At 35.7% G+C, this 21725-nt stretch overlaps 1 protein-coding gene across 4 annotated transcripts in view; it reads right to left on the reverse strand.

The window, feature by feature from the left end:
- PDS5B (PDS5 cohesin associated factor B) overlaps positions 1 to 21725 on the reverse strand; it is a 99104-nt gene that overhangs the window by 69670 nt on the left and 7709 nt on the right. For all 4 annotated transcript variants that reach the window (XM_064409041.1, XM_064409039.1, XM_064409040.1 and 1 more), the window contains exons 2-5: positions 8787 to 8912; positions 5199 to 5402; positions 663 to 749; positions 467 to 564 (exon numbers count right to left, since the gene is read on the reverse strand). In XM_064409041.1, the coding sequence (XP_064265111.1) occupies positions 467 to 564; positions 663 to 749; positions 5199 to 5402; positions 8787 to 8894 (497 nt within the window). In that variant the 5' untranslated portion in view covers positions 8895 to 8912. The remainder of the gene's footprint in view (positions 1 to 466; positions 565 to 662; positions 750 to 5198; positions 5403 to 8786; positions 8913 to 21725) is intronic.

Consider the following 21725-nt stretch of genomic DNA (forward strand, 5'->3'; position numbering starts at 1 on the left):
ATAAAAGGGTGATTGAGCACTAGAAGGTTGCCCAAAGATGGCACAGCTTTTCCATCCTCGGAGATGCCCAATACCTAACAGGCTACAGTTCTGGGCAATCTGCTCAAGCTGACCTGATTTGAGCAACGGGAAAAGGCTACACTACCTCTAGCAGTACCTTCCAGTGTCTGCTACCTTCTGACTCATGTTTTCACAGCAATAACCCTCCAAGTTCCTTAGAATTGAATATTACACCATCCAATTTCAAGAACAGAATAAAATAAATGCAGTAAATGACAACTAAAGCTAAGTTTCTTAGGAAGAAAAGATGATGAGCAGTGTGTCTTGTTTCATTAAAAGAGAAAAAACTGACAGTTCTTCTACCTTTAGTTAAACTGAACTACAAAACTCAGTAATGCTACAAGTTAGAACTCACTGACCTCATCATGCAATAATATACAGTGAAATCTGGGGTGGAAATACTTACTTTATTACTGAAAACAGTGTTCTATACAGTTGTGTAAAAATCTCATTGCTGTCTTCTAATTCAAAGCATATGTTATAAGACTTGACCCAAGCAATGTTCTGTGTTGGAACAGGAAAAAATAAAAGGAATAGTTAACACAAGATTAAATTGAAAGATTATGTTTAACAATTACTATGAAATAAGTTATGAAGCTTACCTCAAGCAAATAAAAGTATCGATTAAACTGGGGGCTTTTTGTATCTTCTAAACCTTTAAGTTGCCTTGTTATGAACATAAATATATCCTGAAAAGAAAAAAGTGCTAGTTATTCAATCAACGGCAATTAAATCTTCAATATAAAAGAACTACCTTTTAAAGTTACTTGTATTATTTAGTCACTACAAAATATGCAGCAATGACAGACATTATTTCATTATCAAAAAGATCATCTAAAAAACATCATTGAAAATGTCAAGGAGTTATTTTAAAATACTTCATATTTCTTTAAAGCGTTGAGAAAGTAACCTTTTCCTAAGGAAACAAATGTTTTTCATTTCCAAAGAAAAGCACTCAACTTGACAAACACAGCTGTCACTGTCTGGCTGCAGCAGTCAAGAGATTATTCAGCAGGACAATGAATTTAATATTTTTACTTCATACTACAATCAGTTTCAAAAGAAGAGGAACATAGTAGTAGGCTACATCTTTCCTAAGAGATGTTATTATAGGTTCACCCTGTATTGTATGTGCATTTCTCAGTCATCATGATACTGACACAGATAACATCTCTTGCAAAAACTCATAAACCAAGTTCCTCCTGCTTCCTCTATCAACTTTCACCACCACAAGAATCCTTCAGAAAAAGTCTCACACAGTAAATTGAAGCAGGTTACAAGGAACAAATAGTCAATTATGAACTAAAAACAAATACAGGAAGGTATAATCTTAATTTTTTTTGACATTCAGATAATTAACAGCTGGAAATTCACAACTACAACTACATTAATTTAATAAAACTATATTAAATCAAAATGTTTAGAAATAAGTATCACCAGAAACACTCTTCACAGCCTCAACTATATCTATATTTCCTCTAACAACCTAAGTGTAAATCAAATAAATTCCAAAAGGTATAAAGTTGCCATAATAAATAGGATAGAGCCTTACTGTTAATCCTGAAATTTGATCATAGAAATAGTCTATAAAGCATTTCTGTAACACTTTCAAAATGACCATTTCCCCTAAGTCCCCCAAGAGTAATACACAGACAAAAGACAAGAATATGGTTCTTTTTTTCCAACACTATAAACACAAAATCCAGCCTTAATCATTAGGTTGAGAACTTCCTGTGGATCAAGGTCAAATCAAGAACTAGATTACATGTGACATCACCAACTCTTGGCAAAAAAGCACAGCAAGCACACAGTTCAGAGCTACAGCTACACTCATGCTCTAATTTGGTTTGAAACTGATTTTGAAGAGTTAAGGATGATCAGAAGGATCACTGTCTGGTTCACACTTCAGATCCTTTACAGAGCACACAACCTAGACTCTTTAGCTGAAATTAAACCAAAAGACACAAAGGACACACCTAATGGTCTCCAACCTCTCAGAAGAATTCAGTTCCCATGCAAAAGCCCATCTGAAGAATCCCTCCTTTAAACATTAGTGCCTGAACACTAGCAGGCCATCAGTCCCCACCCAAAATGAATGGAAAACAGGTACACTGGAAGGTTCTGTAAAGTGTAGAAACTGAGTCTCAGGGAAGAATAAGAATCAACTGAAGAAGAAAGGGGGCATGTGACAGACTGACCAATGCCAAACATAAAAACTATTTAATCTTAGAACCCATGCTCTGTGTTGATTACTTCTGTTAAATCTTACTTGTAGAGGTAAATGTCAATCAGTTCATTTAAGCAAGCATCTCAGTTTTTACCCTACAGTTCAGTATGCAATACTTATCTACTGAATGTGATTCAAAGACCCTACTAACTTTCCAAAAGAAAGTTCTCATCGTTGTGCTGTACACAACTACAGACATTAATGAACAGGATATATGTACAATAACTCCAACACCTGAATACTTCAAATAACAGCATGGTTTGAAAAAAGTAAGCATTTATACCTAAACCATTTTTTCCTACTCCTATTTAAAGAAAGCAAGACAGACTAAACTCAGAAGTACTCAGTAATTTTTAATATCGCATGTACTTTGACCAAACATTTTTCCCTTTTCTAAGCACATTTTTCCTTTTTTTAAGCACACATAACATACTACTTGAACATACATTAATAAATTCCAAACACGGGCTAAAATAAACTTTGGCTTCAGCCAAAAAATTGCAATAATTTCATAAGTGGACAACAGGTTTTCATATGAGACTGCACAAAGCAAGTCTACATTAGAATCCAGATTTCAAAAACAAAAGTGCTCACACTTCAACTTTAGGGTTTTTTTTTTTTCTTTTTGTGAATTGCTGTAGTGGTGTTAATTAACTACATAATGGCTTCAGTAATCAGAGTCATGGCTCTCACCAGAGAACACCTTCAGATAACTGAAATTCTGCTACCATATACCCTTTTTAAAATCTACATTTCGGCAGAGACAGGTAGACAGTCCTTCTGTTTAAGTCATTTTCAGTTGACACACATAATTGATTAGATTATCTTCCCACCAGAAAATTAGATTTGGGCTCTAGGCTTTACATGGACTGAGGAGGGCTCAAAGTTAGAAGTTTCAAGATCCCAGCAGAGTAAACTGACTCCAGCTCTGTTTTTATTCTACTCAAGCCATTTTCCATCCCTGTTATCACTCTTTCCATGATCAGCAAAAGATTTACAATGATGATACACATAAAAGAGGAAAACCTGAGATTGTTATCTCTTTCCTCAGCATCTCACTTGCACAACATGTAAGGTACAAAGAGATCCACTGATTCTGAAGCAAGGGCAAAAACTTAAGATTTAAGTCTTTTCCTCTCAAGAAATTAAGCCTTTTCAGCTCTAATCTTTGCCATTTTTAACTCTGGTGTTAAACATACAAGATTAGACTCAGCTGCAGTATGGATTTAATATTAAATACTGGGTAAAAATAGTTCCAAGATATAACCCAAGAGGAAGCATTCTTCCTCTTACCTCTGTCATAAAGTGGAGGGAACTCTTCGACATTTCTATCACAGCTTGTCCTGCAACCACAAAAGCTGATTTCAGAAGAAACGGGTTGGCAGAAAACCTACCCCAGCAGCCCTAGGCAAAGGTCCCTATTGTTTGACTTTTCTTGATTTCTCAAAATGTGTTTAGAAAACTGCATCAAGAAACTGAATTCTGAAATCCACACAGATTACAGAACTCAATGCTGGCAGTGGAAGTCCCTCATCCATTCCAAGTTCTCTCCAAGCAGTGGTTGTAGTATTCTGATACTTCAGGTATGAGATCAGTACTGTAAACCTTCCAACACTGTACACTATGAAATCTGAAGCTTACTAGCATTTGGTAGATCAAATACTCTAAGGAGGAACTTAGTTAGCCCAACTCAGAAAGAGAAATTAAAGCTCTAAGCCTAACAAGCAAATTAAAACATACACTAAAAACTGAAATAGAAATCAGGACACCTGAAAACCAGACTTAAATATAGCACAGTAGAGAAAGCTAATATTTATCTCCAGTTGAAGATGGTGCAATCAATAAGTACAGGAAGCAGATATTGTACCTCTGATTACACACTAATTCAGAATTAAGAAAACAACTAAGAAAAATCCCTAGATATCTCTCCAGTATGTCTGTTAACAAAAGATGTACTACAGCAGTTGAAACTGCACTGTTTCCCTAATTAGGAAGCACTGCTGGCACAACCACTAGATGAGAAATTGAGTGATTTCCTGTTAAGTGAAAATAGATAGACCATCCACCACAACCATCTTTTTATCCCACTGTGGAATAAACAAAGACCAAACCAACCTAAACAAAAAAGACCACACACATTTCTAAATCAGGGAGACAAAAAAGCACGCATTTTTCAGTGTTACTTTCACCTGGTTTTTCACAGATTTCCCCCAAAACTCTTCATCACTCTAGATTCTGACTGTGCAAGGGAAACAGTTTGATTCTGAGAGTTGGGAACTAAGTTAGATTTCTACTTTAAAAAGTAAAAGAACCCACAAAATAATATAAAATTTATTTCTTTATGGAACAAATTAGTCAGATCTGTACTTCCTTTTCAAACCCGACATTTCTCTATCAACCATCTCCATCTAGTGGGATCAGTGATGTTTGTAATTGCAGAATTTTCCAAGTCAGATCAAATATCATTTAACTCTGTACAAAAGTACTTGATCTTTGTTCCAATAGAACCTTTATCTATAAATATAAAAGTACCCGCCTCTTGGTAGTTTCATTGAGATGCAGGGGTATTTTCCCAAGTGAAGGGATTAGCTATCTTGCAAGAGATTGTGATAAAAGCTATACATATGATCAATATTTCTAAGGTAAACTAACTCACAAATCCCAAAAACAGTTCAATAAAACAATTATTTTCAATACAAATCCAAAACTCTGCAAGTTATGGGAATATGTACTGTATAGCCCTTTATGTCATGGACAATTGACTTGACCAATCACATCCCAAAATCAAGTGAAAACTTTGACCTGTTTAGGCTGAACCAGAAATAAAAAGAGGGAAAAAGCAGTCATGACCAATTACATTAATCACAGAGTGTAAAAACCTGCTGTGGAAAAAGAGATTAATTTTATTTACCTTCAGTTTGTCCGGTGAAGTGTATGGAGCTTCAGGGGCATAAATTCTGAAAATATCAGCAAGACAACATGCTACCAACAAACGTACATCCTTATCAGGATGTTTGAGGAAAAAATCTGAAGCAAGATGTAAAGCAAGATTTAGGTAGAGCTCCTTTTCTTCTTCAGAGTCCTGGTCCATATCCATGAAAGTTTTCACAACCATCTAGATAGACAGACACACATTAGTACATAAAATGTAATACTTTGTGTAACAGAATCCTTACTAAAAGTTACTTTTCTGGTTTTCTGCAACTTCTGTCAGAAGCATTATTAGCTGTGCAGTAGTACTTACTTGAGCAACTAGTGTTTTCATTTTTCAGGGCACAGGAAAGACCTGGCCAAGTCCTGTATCAACTGTCCCAACACACAGTCTCAGCAGAAATACTGAAAGCCTAGTTGTAGACTTCCCAAATCTTTTTGAGAAACCATATAATCAAGTCTGACAACTGAAGAAGTGCAACAGCATTCATTGTTACAGTCATTCACTTAAAAATTAAGAAAATGGCAAAACTTTATTAAAAGTATTGTTTCTCTCTCAACTATTCAGTGATGATTTTTTTCCTCTTATTCTCTTTCAGGTTTTTGCCTATTTCCTCTGAGGAAAATTCTATTCCCTGTGCTGCCCAGAAGCAGAGCCCACACTTTCAGCAAATACAGATATATAAATCCAGGCAGCTCAGTGGCAAGGATGTTGTCCAACAAGACTAAAATGACTACTAGGACTATTAGGATCCAGTTACTGAAGTTATGGAATAAAAAAAAAATAAAGAGTCTGAGACACCAAATATTTAACATGCTGAATAAAACAAAAGCAGGAAAAGCTATATTTAGTAACTGTTAGTTGGTGAGAATTCTTACATTTGAAAAACTTTCTGAGGGAGAGAAATTTATTGACAAAACAAAGTAATTCCTTATCTAACTCACAGAGGCAGATTTTAAGGAGTTCAGCTCTTGTAAAATTAACAAAATTATACTAAAGACTTAATTACACAATCCTGAGAATTAAAGCCAAAACTCCCATCTATTTCTTCAGTGCAAGAAGAGATGTTATTCAAAGAATAATAATGTAAAGTCCTAGAATCCTGTAACACTGCAAACTACTTTACTTTTCTATCATTTGTTGTTTGGTTGGGTTTTTCTCCCCCTCCAAAAAATTTACTATAACTGGTCAGGGAACAAAAAGCCCAACTCAAAAAAATTCCAAACTTCTGCATAATTAGGATCACAGAAGCTGTAAAGTTTTCAAACATATGAGAATCCTTTACCAAAAGGCACAAGAAGATCAGCAGCTTATGCAGACATAACTTCCATTGCAAGAAAAATAAAGTCCTCCCCAGTCAGGCACAAGATTCACCACCTGAAGTGCACTGGTGCCCTTACACACTAATTAATTTACAAGTCAGAACTGTTTTCATTTCCATGAAAAGTAGTCTTTTCATACTTCTTGCAACAAGTATAGGTTTTTTCTACTCTGGAAATGAACCTTTCATGTTTTTTCCTTGATAACATGAACATCTGTACAAGTCAGGACAACAAAGATCAGTCATCCTGTCTGAAGAGCAATCCATCACAGTGTTTAAGGAAAAATAAAGGAAAACAAGCTAGTTGTTCTATCATAGTTTTCCAGGTTCCTGCAAAGCAACAAGTTAAGAGGACTCCAGAGCCTGAAATCACACCCAGATCACCACAATTTATACTCCTAGAGCTTCATCTTCCAGATGTGGCACATATTTCTTAACCTATTCAATTTTTACTACATCATTCCACAGAAACAAGCTTTGGAATTTACTTACATAAAACTGACATAAAAGTGTATTGTTAGACTGCTTGTCTAAAATTAATATTTCATTAGATGATTACTTGGTTCTCATGTATTAAAAGAAACTGTGGAAAAATGCTTTTCTCACACTATTCATCATTCCCAAGAGTTTATTTTGGAGTCTATTCTCTCTGTCCTCAGTGCTACTTCACAACTGTCACCATTTAGCTTCCATCTCTTTTCCAAATCTATTATAAACTACAAGAAGTCATCAATTCAAAATGCATCAAATGTCCAACATAAGTTATGCTAATACAGAAATTCACTCTGAATATTTTCCATTTTATTCTCAGATTTCTCAATAATTTGCATTTATATTAATATATCATTATTAGGAAAAAGCACTTTTCTGTGCACAAGCAGATATTGTGCTGTTTGTTGATAATTGCATGAATTTGGCAGTCAGAGAAATCAAGAGGCTAAGCGTTCACTTATTATCAACTACTGTTCTTTAGCACCTGCAATTGTGTTTATAATGAAGTTCTGTATACTTGTGGTGTAGCATGGATCATCCAACCTCTTATAAAAGAAATACTGCAGGTTTTCCCTGCCTGAGTACCAATGAATAATCAACACAGCCAGAATAAAACAACAAGAAACACAAGCCATCTTACAAGGTCCTCTTACTATGCAAGACAGATCAAGATGACAGAAGGGACTAGACATTCAAGGCCAGAAATGAAATTAAGCTACAGGAGAAAAAGGATTAGTAAGAACTGTGGCGCTGCATTTCCACAAGCTGAAAAAAATATGCAAGTGCTAACAAAGAATTCCTTCTCATAGGAATCATTCATATGTAAAGTTATAAATGTTTTTCATTCAGCATCATAGAATGCAATATACTCACTGAAGTCCATCAACCAAAATCCCAAAGCCTAGACAGGTTACTGGGGGGAAGACGAAAAGCATCCCTTGTGTTTTGGGATTTTATTGGGTTTTGTTCATTTACCCATAGTTCCAAATGACTTAAAACTGCTTCTTCAGAAAACTCCAAATTAAGCTCTTCCATTTGTCAGAAAACTTAAGGTTCCCATCCCACATCTGTTCCCTCCTGTTTCACAGGGCAAGCCCAAGCTGCAGGCATTCCTTCTGCACAACACAGGCCTGCCTTTCTGTGAGAGTACACAGGTAGATACAGAACTGTAGTAACAAAATGAGCCTCCCAATCTGGCCAACTTTTCTGTACATTTAGGCCAAATAAAACGGTCAAGAAATTCAAGACAGAAATATATCAAAGACTGCAAGTATAGTCAAAGTATATAGACTGAAGTATAACAAAAGTACCTTTATCATACACAGGCTAAAATAATGAGAATAAAGATTTTTATAAACAAACCAAAGAGCAAGAAGGCATAAAAGGACTGTATTGAGACATATCCAAATTATTTCCAAAATTATTACTCTCTTTCAGAGAGGAAAATACTGGAAAACAATGAAAATACTGACTTAGCATAGTAGCTGAAATAAAAGTTAAATAGTATTTTAAATTAATGCAGCTCATTTCTATTTGTGATTTTTAAATGCATTTAAACCTTTTTTGAACAAGCCATTTCAAGAAAGGGGTAGAAGAGAAAGCACAAGAGCACACAAGTTTCTCCATGCATAGAAAAGGTAAAGCCCAAAGAAAAAAAAAAAAAAAACACTCCCAGATATAAAATACAGTAATAGGATTACTGAACATCTTTTACAAGAAGCTTTAATCTGCAAGCAATTAAGTTGCTTACTAACCTTTAGCCTTCTCACCATCTCTTCTTTAGATATTTTATCAGAGATTTCTTTGACTCCTGGAGGATATGTGATTTTTCCATCATTGGCTCTTGTCTTTGAATGAGCCATGATTTCACGGTTTTAAAACTGTGGAAAGAAATTAGAAAGACAATACTGTTTAACTAGTTCATACTTAACCGTATCTGTCCCACTTTGACAAAAAAAATCCAACTAGAAATATACCAACAAACCCATACGAACACAAAAAAGACAAAATATTTTGATTTGTTTTGATTGGTTTCAGTAATCTCTACTGTGGGAGACAGCGACAGTTTTGATATCCAGGTAGATACTATGACACAACAAAGCTTTCAAGAAGTACAGAAAAAAGCTAAAACTCCTCATTTCACAATGTCATTGATCTTCACACCAACAAGAGGCAACCAAGAATCTTACTGTACTGTATGATCTGTTTTCACCTTTTAGTAATAATAGATCTTAGCCTTGGGTATTCAGACCTCTTAAGTGGACTTGGTGTTCATTACTACTCTTTTGGAAAATGCAATTTTCCAAAAAGCCTAAACACCAGAGCTGTTAATTGTTACACATCACCACTTCTAACTCCCCAATATTACCAGACAAGCAGCAGACAGACAATGAAATTAGAGACGGAAACAGAGCAGACCAAATACAAGTCTTTCCTTTATGCCATTAAAACCAAGTTTTGAAGTGAAAGACTGCAGATAAGCAATGGTATCTTCTTCCTGAATTCTAACTAGGAACATAACTCAGTTACTTAATTTCTCAGTCCCTTTAAACTGTTACAAATGAAGACTACCATGTAATCCACTCTACATTATGCAGAATTTCATTGCTTTAGAGAAGGAAGCTGAACTGAAACCTTTACTTACATAAAAGAAATCAATACAAAAGATGGTGAAAAAGCTAGGTGGCATGTGTGGGAACAATCAGGATCTTAGAAAAAGACTGTACCAGGGCAGTTACAAATGAAGAATGTAACAAAAGAAAAAATTTCTTTGTCATTGTCTTGATATTTTTCTTTATTTAGCTAAAAGTATGATCCACTTGTAGCAGTCATGACTCTTCTGAACTGTGAATCCCAAGTACTGGGATTTGTATTCTTCAGTTCATATTTCATTAAAATAATCAGTTACAGATTTTGCTTCATCTTCACCTAATCATTTACCAAACAAAAGTTTACACTGGCTTTTAATTTTATTTTTTTTGCAAAGAACATATACAGTATAACAAATTTTATTTTTGTAAATAGGAAAAACATGAATACAATGAACATAATCAGATTTCATTCAATAGGCATGACATGCAATGTACTTCAACAGATACACAAAAGTCAACTCTTCTGTTGAGTTGTTTTGTTGAGTTTTGTACTCAAGTCAAGTTTCTTCTGTCGTCTTCTTTGCACCTACATGCACCCAGCAGTGGAACAGTGCCACATGCTTGCAGTTGTAGTAAAAATTGACAATGACAAAGCTGGGAGAAACAAAGCTCATTGAAGTAACTTTTTCTAATACTAAAATATGTTGCCACTTTTATCCCCGTTATATTTCTTTAATGCACTGCCATGACAAGTCCATGTCAAGTCTAGGACTCCTCAAAAGCACACAGAAATTGTAACAAAGTTCACTTTTCTTGACATTTGACATAGATATTACACTCTACTTTTCAGATAGGTTGATGTTATATATTATACCTAAATTCATTTTAACAGCTCATCACAGCAGAAGGGAGCCTTGCTCGCCTGAATCTGAGAATGTATAAAAGCATCAGATGCTTTGTTGGACCAATCAAACTCACCAACTCAAAAAACAAGCCTAATTGTTTTTGAAAAGCGTGTGACAAGCATCAAAGCTAACTCAAGGGAAAGAACAGGAACTAAGGGAACTGGGGAACAAAACTCCATTTTCCAGTGGTGGATAGCTGTCAGATCACATCAAATGCAGTGGAAACTTGATTAGAACAACGATGATGCAGTCCCATTTGGAGCACATTTTAAAATAATTCAAAGACTGAAACTCATACATTACAGTCAAGTTCAACTGTGCAGCCAATATGTCCAATGGCCATGCAACCAAGCTTTTAAGCTTCAGTAGCATCCAAGGTCTGGATGAAACTGAGCATCTGTATTGTGTTGATGTGGCAAGGTTCTGGTAGCAGGGGAGGCTGAAGGCATAGCCCCTGTGGAAGAGACATGGGGCTGCTCCCATAGCAAACAGAGCCAGATCCAGATAGCTCCAAAATGGGCTCATTCTTTGCCAAAGTTGAGCCATCAGTGACACTGGCAGTGCCTCTGTGATAACGTATTTAAAAACTGACAAAAAATGCTGCACAGCAGTTACTAGGAAGAAAAGTGAGAAAAACACGAAAAACCTGCAGCTGCCAAGGTTACTGAAGAATGAAAGCAATCTCCCTGCATTTATCTTGACCCATGAACATTTTTGTCTTATTTCCTTCCCCGTTCCATTAAGTAAGAAGAATGAGAGAGCAGCAGTGTTAGCATCTAACAGCCAGCCAAGGTTACAGACAGGGATGTACACAGCTTATCCCCCTCAGAAGTACAGAAAAAAATAAATAGGACTTCATTTTCTAGAGAATTAATACAGCTAGTAGTCTTACAGGGTCAAAAATAATTCTAAAAAGGTTCTAAAAATAGAACATAAAGGATAAAGAATTATAAACCTTCTAATGCTGAGAGAAACAAAAACAATTCAAAAGAAGCAGCAGAAAATAAAACCTATCATTCAAAAAAAAAAAAAATTCAATGCTGAACAAACTTGTACAACAGTTATAACTTCAATTACCTAAGTAAAACTTCATTATATTCCACTGCTAGAAGTTCCTGTTCTTCTGGACTGCCAATATAGCTGTGCATACCTAGCTTTATCAAAATAACCTGTGTTGAACACTTAGACACTTAGTAGAATCTAGGATTTTATGGCGGGGGGAGAAGGGTGTTTTTGTGATTCTAACCAAATGCAAGTCTCTGTGATTTCACATTAGATACATCAGCTGTTTCAGTGAACTTCTGCCATGGAAAAAGAAGACAGTAACAGCTAAAAACAACAGCCTCAAGGCCAACTGTACATACAACACGTTGAAAAAAAAAATCCATAAGCCAGTGATGTGATATTCAATGACTGAATTTCAAAAAGCTTTTAAAATTCATTTTTATAGATTCAGTGTATTGCCACAGAAAACAGACTAAGATGACAAGCATTTCGAAAGAAGGAAATTCTTTCAAAGCATCTTTGCAATTCAACAGACTCAGCTGACGGTTTCTATTATTTTTTTTTAACAAATGATATTTTAGAAGTTCTCCACCATGTTTTCAAAAATCCAGGATTATTTCATATACACCAATGGAAGGGAAAGAGCACAAGTCTTATAAGCAGAGGCTGAGGGAGCTGCAGTTCTTTAGCTTAGGGAAGAGGAGACTCAGGGAGGACCTTACTGCCCCCAAAAACTACCTGAAAAAAGGTGTGGTAATGTGGGGATTTGTCTTTTCTTCCAGGTCATCTATGACAACACAAGAGGAAATGGCCTCAAATGGCACTAGGGAAGGTTTAGATTTGAAATTAGGAAAAATTTCTTCACCAGAAGAGTGGTCAGGCACTGAAACAGGCATCCCAGAGAAGCTGTAGAATCACCATCCTTTGCAGTGTTCAAAAGGTACATGGATGTAGCACTTGGGGACATGGTTTAGTGGAAAACACAATGGTTCTGGGTTAACAGTTGGACTTAACAATCTTAGAGGTCTTTTCCAACCTTAATGATCCTATGAAAAAGGAAAATGTTCACATGGATGCCTTTTTTAAAGCAAGAAAACAATTCAGATCATGAATTGCTTTGCACCATGCAGAATCTCAGCACATAAAACTTAGATGTGTCCTGCTTCTGCTGTTATATGAGGATATAGAAGGGAGATAGATGTCATAAGAAACTTGAACAAATATTTAACAAATTCCAGTCCCAACAAATAGGAATAAAAATCATTATTCAATCAGACTTTGTTTTTTTTCAGTCCTGTTACACAGTACCGTAAGCTAAGTCTTCAAAAACTATGAAGAAAATAAATATATTTTAAGCTAATAGTGCATTTAAAATACAAACCCTACTCTTTGTACACAGAGATGATACAGTAGGACTTAAGATATCCAGGAACTGCTTGTTTCAACACAGAAGCACCACTGCAATTGTAATTTCTCAAAGACCTAAAGTCAGGAACCAAGAGACAGTTTGTAGAAGTATATTGAAAAATAGTATGTATAAACTAGCATGACAAATTAAAAACTAAATTATAAGAGAGGCAGGTGGAAGAAACTAGTACAGACAAAAGAAAGAAAGATGACAAAACACATATCCCTTTTTACAGTGACAACAGGAAAACTAAAGAACAGAAAAAAAAAGTGGAAGATACATTTATTGGACATTAGATTAGGATGGATTAACAAGTCATTCACCTCATGTGACAAAAATCAAAAGATCATATTTAATGTAAAATTATGACTATCAGCCAGACCACAAATGGGAACAATCAATTAATCTGAACAGAGTTAATTAGTAATAAGTACCACTGCCAAAATCGGTCAAGCTCCAATAAATAAACTACACATGAGTTCTGCACATAATCAGTAGCATCCAACAGCTACTCAGTTCCAGCTAAGTCTACTGGCCATTATATTACTAAAACATTCAGATGTTTTCTACATAGTAGATAACTTTATGAACAGCTTTAATTTCACATATACTACTTGCACAAGACTTGAAAATACAGATTGTGATTAATGCAAATAAAACATGGATTGAGATCTTGCATATTAAGTATCTATGCAAATATACTTCATAGGTCAATAAATATCATTAGAGGATGCTAAGTCAATGATCTAAGTGGAGGACTTAAACCACCCTCCATTTAATTGTATTTTGTTTGGCTGACAGTTTACACAGCCTATGGTGATTTAATTAACTGTGCTAATCATTAAACAAACTGTGCCTTAACACACATGAAGACATCATGTGTCAACAGTGACTTTCCAGAGATCTATACATGTGTTTAAATCCACATAGTGGATCTACAAAACTATCCAGATAGTTTTGTAGAAGTCTTACCCAAGTGATGAATCAAACTTTAGCAAAGCAAACCTATATTCCTCACAAGTCTGTCTCCTGCATTACTATCCTCTTAAAAATCCAGAATCCAAACATGAGGACCTAGAACATCTCCAGAAACAGTAATCAACTTAGCAAATTCTATCATCATTATTTTTCAGAACCTTCACTGAAGATACATAATAATCTCTATAGCTATTCTTGAGATATTTTTAATAATGTATATAAAAATCTAGAAAGCATACATCAAATTTATGTAGGCTAATATATATACTTCTAAATCTATGTTTGCACGACTTTTTGTAATATGTTAGTGAGAATAACACTTTCCTCATGTTCACAAAGGTATTAGAAGCTCAAGTGAATTTAATAAGTGGTTCACATGGAAAAAAATTTGATTGTGTAAAGAACTAAATATACATTTCCACAGTTCATGCCACCCTAACAAGAAAGTGTAGCCAAAAAAAAAAGGACTGGCAAATATTCACCAACACTTTCTTCACAACCAAGCAGGATGACCAGTGGCCTCTTACTGTCACAGGCCATTCCATTAACAATCCAAAAACAGTTCAGAAGATGCAAAAACATTTTCCTAAATTATCTCATGGGATATTGCAAGGAAGCAAAATCTTTTCCATCTCATAAATCACACTACAGATTTCACTCCAAAGCTCTATTCCTTTTTCAACACACAGTTTGTAATTTCTTTTTTTTTTTTATTTTTATGCATTTTTTATTTCTGCACCCTCAGTGGGTAGCATCCTTGCATGAATTAATATAAACCATGACAAATACTTGAAGATCCCTAACTTTGTTTCAACAACACAGGATGTATGAAAAAATTTGTCAAGACTCAATTTCCACAAAAGATGTAACAAGATTTAATTAAGAGATTACTCAGCAACTTACAGAATTGGGAGAGGCAGGCATCTTTCTACTTCATTAGTATTATTAATAAAACACAAATAACATAATTTAAGTCATTTACAGAAATTCTTTACATCCGGCTGGCATATATTGACAAGAATTGATCAAGGTGAGAAGTGATTTTGGCGTTAGAGACTTGCATTATCCAACTGCCACTAAACTAAACCTATTTCTATAATGTATCTACTGCTAGGGAGTTATAACTTGGCTATAAAAAGCCAGTCCAAGCTGAAATTTGGCAAGCTGAAATTAACTTTTTGCTGTTGAATAAAACAGAAAACTTCAGTGTGTTGGACCAAAGGTGCTTACCTAAATCCAAATCATTCTTCATACCAATTCAGGTATAATGCCTAGACTAATACTTTCCACTCTCTTATAGAAATGTATCATGTTATACTATTTACTTAACTATCATTAAATCAAGATACTAGTATTATCCATAATATCAATAAAATGCTAGCTTCCCATTTCTGTAAGGCAGCATAGTAAGGACTGTTACAGGAAGAATTTACAGAAGCCACTAATTAAATGTCTTCTGGAATGAAGACCGAAAAGACTTTTACCTTATAGTAAAAACAACACTCTCAGTTCAACAAATGACATAAAAAGTACTGGGTTTCACTACAGAATGTCATTAATGGCAATCCTTTGACAGTCATACATAAGTAATAACCTGTTTAAATTAGGAAATACTTTTTTCAAACTTACACCAGAAAATACAACAAAGCACATTAAGTTTCTTTATTAACATATTAACTTTGTGGAAAATTAAAAGATGTGCAGGTGGTAACTGTGTAAGAAGAGACATCATCACAATGTAGAGTGGATTTAGAGGATTCAGAAATGAACAAAGAAGAAAAGATTAACACATGATACCAAAATCAGCACATGCCCACTAAAGGGCCAAAAGCAACTTAAACAGAGTTACAATCAGTGAGCAAATGATCCCAGGCAAGTCCTCACGTCCACTGATAAGACTTTTTTCAAACTTCCTTAAAGAAAGCCTCCCAAAGATTTAGCAAGTAGAAAGTATTCAGTACCAACTTATCTCAGCACACAGCTCTCTCCAGTGGTGTTGCAGACACTTGCAGCTTCCACAAAATGTAAGCGACCCAACTTTAAGTTTCAGCATTTTTCCAGATGTTATTGTTGTCATTTTTCTTTTAATAAAACTGCCCCTTTTTTATGCCATTTATGAAACAGCATTTTCACTGAAACACTCAGATTTAAAAAAAAAATATCAGAAACTGTATAAAAGAATTAACCATTAAACCATTCAACAACCTAAGGAAAAATAAAAGTGACTTATTATTGTCAGATCTCTGCTTTCACACTTCTACACAAAACTAAGTAAAAAGGACTGCAGGAATTAAAATGGTTTATTTCTGTGTATGGTTGCAGGAAAAGAAATTACAAAGATATAAAAAACTGGAGGGCAATAGTAAAAGAATCTGCTAGAGAAAGAAGAGTGTAGGCTGACTAAATATGATTTTAATAAAGTAGACATCTGCAATATATTTGTCAGCTAGCCAAGTACTAGGGAAAACATTCCTTAGGTGGTCACATTATTCAAGCATACTACACAAAATCTTAAGAAAAGACAAACTATGACCAGTCCTCAGAGGGTTCAAACAGAAGTGAATTGCTGATGTACATAACTCCAACAGGGGGGGTCATAGGCAATGTCCATGCCAAAAGACCAAAATTAAGCTTTAAGCTTTTGTACCCATGACTGGGGTCCAAGAAAAGTTTTTATACTACTACATAAACTCCAACAATCACTTAGTGAAGTTGTAAGTAGCAATTAGAGCCCTCAAAACAGGACAGTTCTACCACAAAGACCAGGAAATACAAAAATAAAGATAAAATGGAAGGCAAACTGAGATATCCACTGGAAATAAGCCTAACAAAAAAAAAAATGCACTTCAGTAGCTAGAAACAAGGAAGTACTGCTGTATAGCAATGACTAAAGAAAGAAGTTACTGAAGTATCCTATAAAATCAGCTCAATACCCATTTTCAAAGAAATGACAGGTAAAACTTTCCTGTGACAACTGGTAACAGGTATCTTTAATCAGATGTCACTGTGTCTACGCTTACAATCTCCACATTTTCAAATCAAAGCAATCACACGGGCACCATCCAAGAATTCATGAACCTCTGTGGACCACAAAGCTTTTTAAAGGTATTTAAAAATTAAGGTGCGGTACCCTTCAATTTAAAATATTTAAATTAACTTTAAAAATTAAGGTACACTCCAAGAAAATAAAAGCAGCACTCCCACTGCTAATGCAGAGCAAAAAAAAGTAATAAAACTACCACTAGAGCTGCACTAGTTTGATATCAGTAATATTTTGAGAGTTTAAGAAAAAATCTGCATGCTGAAGTCAGAATTTCAAAAACAGGGATAAATGTAACTTCTATGTTTATCATATTACCCTGGGATAATTAGTGTTTGGTTCATCTATGAACCAAACGATAAAACAATCATCAATTTCCTTGCACCAAATATCATTTATTATGGAAGCATTAAATTGGAAATCATAGACAGATGAAGAGATGGATGATACTGTCATTCTGTAAAACATTGAAAGTTTAGAGCAACAGAAATGTTTGCAAATATAAAGACTGCATATGAACATCTAAACAATTACATACAAACTAACTCTGAAAAAAATATATAATGGGAAAACAACAGGCTCTAAAGAGGGGCCAATGTCCAGGTTATAGTCTCATGGTGATTCTTCTACCCAGCATTAATTCTAGGACAAGGTACTTCAAGAACCTCCTCTCCTCAGTGAAGATACTCAAGCACTATCTGCACACAATCCTGTGCAATGTGATCTAGGGCAAGCCTGCTTGTGATCAGAGAGGTTGGACCAGGTCCCTTCCTACCTGACCCATTCTGTGAAAGAAATAAACAAACCAATGCCCACAAATCCAAAATTCCACCAGCTAACACCCACCTCAAGGTACTGGGAAGAACTAGCTTGGAATACTATGTGCAGCCACCAGCACCTATCACCCAGATAGTGTAAACTAGGAGAAGCACCCATGAAGTCTATTACATGAGGACAGCACAGAGGTGACCAAAGAGACTGCCAGGAGGGTAAGTAGAAAAGAGGCAGAAATTGCCATAAATCACACAAATACCAGGAGATCCCACCCAAAGAAAATTAACCACATAAGACAAAATGTTGAAGACAAATAGCTCAATGAAGAAAAACTGATCATGAGAGGCAGACTTCTAGTTTTTTAATTAAAATTTAAGAATTACTTTCTTGTCAATATCTGAAACAAAATATCCAAATAGAATATGGTAGGTACAACTTGATCAATATACAGAGATTAGCCCATTGCTTTCATATGGTACATTTGAAAAGCAGACCATGAAATTCCACGAAACATTGTTTTTCCAGAATCACCAGAAACACTGGAAGTTCTTAGCCTGATACTCTATAAGAAGAGAAGAACTGATAATTAGCCTAAGTATCAAAATTCCACAATATTATGGATGTAATGGTTTATGGTTGTAATATTGACACAGCTGTCTTTTACCAGGGAAGTTACTTTAAGATTTAGTAAGGCAGGAATTATTTGTTTCCTTCCTCCAGCTGCTAGAAAAGAATGGGGAAAAAGAGGCAGGAATTACAATTTCTCTTTACATTAACTATTTTCAAAAAGCAGTCACAGAAATCTCAGATACCTTGCAATACATAATTTCAAATCATTAACAGCTGTATTACTCACACAAGCAGAGGAAAAAAAACATGCAAGAATGGCATGGAATCCATGAGGAGAATAAGAGGAACGTAACAGGAAGCAGAAGACAACTACAACACGCAGACATCAGGCTCAGATCAAGTTTAACCTCTTTGTTGCCCCTTGGGAGGAAACAAGACTTGGTATTACTTTAGCGTACCATTTATTTGGCTAAAAGTGCCTTACTGAGTCTTACTGTGAAACTTCACTGGTTTTTTGTTTTGTTTTGGGGGTTTTTGGTAAGAATAAAAAATTTTTAAATGTCCCTCCCAAGGAAAAAAAAACACCCAACACTAAGAATATTTAAAAACCAAAATAAAACACTAAAAATAAATAAAATAAGCAACTAAAATAAAATTTTAAAAAAATACTAGTATGTTACCACAGAAGCAAAATGACATTATGTATTGGTTGACCATTGTGAAGTTTTACAAAGTTGCTTTTGTAACAAGTTAGAATTTCTATACCTAAGTGAGATGCACTTCCATTCCTAACTTTGCATATAATGTTAAAAACCACAAAATTATATGCTTTATATCTCACTGCAAATTATTTTATACAGAATTACTAAAGATCAAACAAAGAATGCTAGTGGGATGGATTGAGCTCTAAGACCTAAAAAAATCACGGGTATTCAACTGCAAAGTCACATGTTGTTCTACACAACAGTGCATCCACTCCTAATCAACATGAATTATAAACAGACACTTATATTATAAATGCATATAGCAATCTTAGTACCAAAAACACATTCAGCTGGGTGTTTTACAAATAGAAGTTGTCTGTCCAGATGGCTTCTATCAGTTCAGCTTTTCTTCCCAGCTAAAATATTTTATTTTGCTTTTTGCAAAACTGAGACAGAAAAGCAGACTGAAAAAATAACTGTATCTCTAAAGACAGAGAAAGAACCCATAACTGATCACAAAGTACAAATTAGATGAAGACATACTACAACCAGGTGAACTAAATGAGTTATAAGACCACAAGGACCAGCAACAGTTTCACAATCCAGTCACCTACTGTCATATATGGATCTATCAGTAAGATCACTAAAAAAATAAAGCTGAATATTCTTTTAAGTCTTAACTTATCTTTGACACCTGCCTCAACACTCATCCAACATGTATGTGCTCCGCCAATAATATATTGACTCCTGTAACTTTTTCTAATGCAATTATTCATCCTTACAATTATTAAGCCCTATGGGGTTGAATAGGGTTGAATTTTCACAGAATAGTTGAGACTGGAACTCTAGAGACCACCTGGTCCAATCTCCCTGCTGAAGAAGGGTCACCTAGTGAGGCTGCACCTTGAGTGCTGTGTCCGGTTCTGGGCCCCTGAGGTTAGGAAAGAAGGTTGAGATGCTTGAGCATGTCCAGAGCAGAGCGACAAGGCTGGTGAGGGGCTTGGAACACAAGCCCTGTGAGGAATGACTGAGGGAGCTGGGGGTGTTTAGCCTGGAGAAAAGGAGACTCAGGGGTGACCTTATCACTCTCTACAACTTCCTAGAAGGTGGCTGTAGTCAGGTGGGGGTTGGTCTCTTTCTCCAGGCAGCAACTGACAGAACGAGAGGACACAGTCTCAAGCTGTGTCAGGGGAAATATAGGTTGGAAGAATTAGGAAGAATTCTTTCACAGAAAGATTGATAAAATATTGGAATGGTCTGCCTGGGGAGGTGGTGGAGTCACCATCCCCGGATGTGTTCAAAAAAATACTGGATACGGCACTTGGTGCCATGGTTTAGTTCAGGTGTTTAGCACATGGGCTGGACTTTATGATCTTCAAGTCTCTTCCAACCTAGTCATTCTGTGATTCTAAAGCTGGTTTGCCAAGGAGTGCATCCAGTTGGCTTTTGAGGATCCCCCAGGATAGTGACCTTGCAAATGCCCACAGCAGCCTGTGCTGCTTCTTGACCACTGTCATGTGAAAACATTCAGAATGAACCTCTTGTGTTCCAGTATGTGCACATTGCCTCTGGATCTATTACTGGGCACCACTGAGTGGAGTCCTTCTCTATCTTCTTTGTATCCCACTTTCAGAAATTTACATACATTAATACATTTTAGTCCTCCTTCTTGTGTAAACAAAAGCATATGTACAGCTATGTCAACTTTCTTGACAGTAAATTTACAAACTCTGGTTCGTTTTCTGTTTAATATTTAGTTATCCTTCAGTTGCAGCTCATCACTTACATCAGGACACAAGTAGATGGAATGAAGCTGCATAGAAGTTCAGATTGGACTTTAGGAAAAAGTTCTTCACTGACAGGTGATCAAGCACCCCTGTCAGAGTTCAAGAAGTGTCTGGACAACACTCTTAATTATATGATTTAGTTTTAGGTAGTCCTGTGTGGAGCAGGGAGTTGGACTTAACAACCCTTATGAGTTCCTTCCAGCTCAAGAATTTCTACGGTTCCACATTTGCTGCACAGTGACAGACAAACTCATGGCGTGCATCACTGTGTGGGCTGTGCTTCCATCCAGCTCAGATCTGTGCTGCTATGCAGTAAGGACATGGACCTCATTTTGCTAGATTGGATCACTGCCTCACAGTACCCTGTAATCCAATCCCCAAGAAGACCTCTCCTCCTACCCAGGAGAGCATTAACAAAAAATCAAATCCAAAACAATGATGAAAAATTGTGTACACTCCCCACTGGATTGTGTTCCATAAATAGAAACCACTAGGACAAAAGTAACACCTATAGGAAACTAATGCTTATTCATTTTAAAAGGACAAGGTTTTCAACTGAAAGGAGGAAATTATTAATAAAGAAATATAGCTGCTTGCACTATGACTGTAAGCATACAATCATGATACAACAGTTCAGAGAGTTTCTACCTATTACTTAAAGGTACAATAACTTTTCATGCAGACACAACTGTTCATTGCTCTCTCCTTATTCCCCTGAAGTTGGAAGGTTCACATAGCCAAACCAGACTAACAAACACATCTGGTAAATCCTGCTGACAGCTGAAGCTATCACTAATCCACCTGTCTGCTTACAGCCAGATGTTGCTGTTTCTTTAGCACAAAAAGCTGGATTTGTTGACACCTCAGCCAGATTCTCAGTTCAAGAGTAGTCTGTCTTAATTAAGACAAAAACCTCAGCTTACCATGGAAA

The sequence above is a fragment of the Passer domesticus genome, chromosome 2 (assembly GCF_036417665.1).
Source record: "Passer domesticus isolate bPasDom1 chromosome 2, bPasDom1.hap1, whole genome shotgun sequence".
Taxonomy (NCBI): domain Eukaryota; kingdom Metazoa; phylum Chordata; class Aves; order Passeriformes; family Passeridae; genus Passer; species Passer domesticus.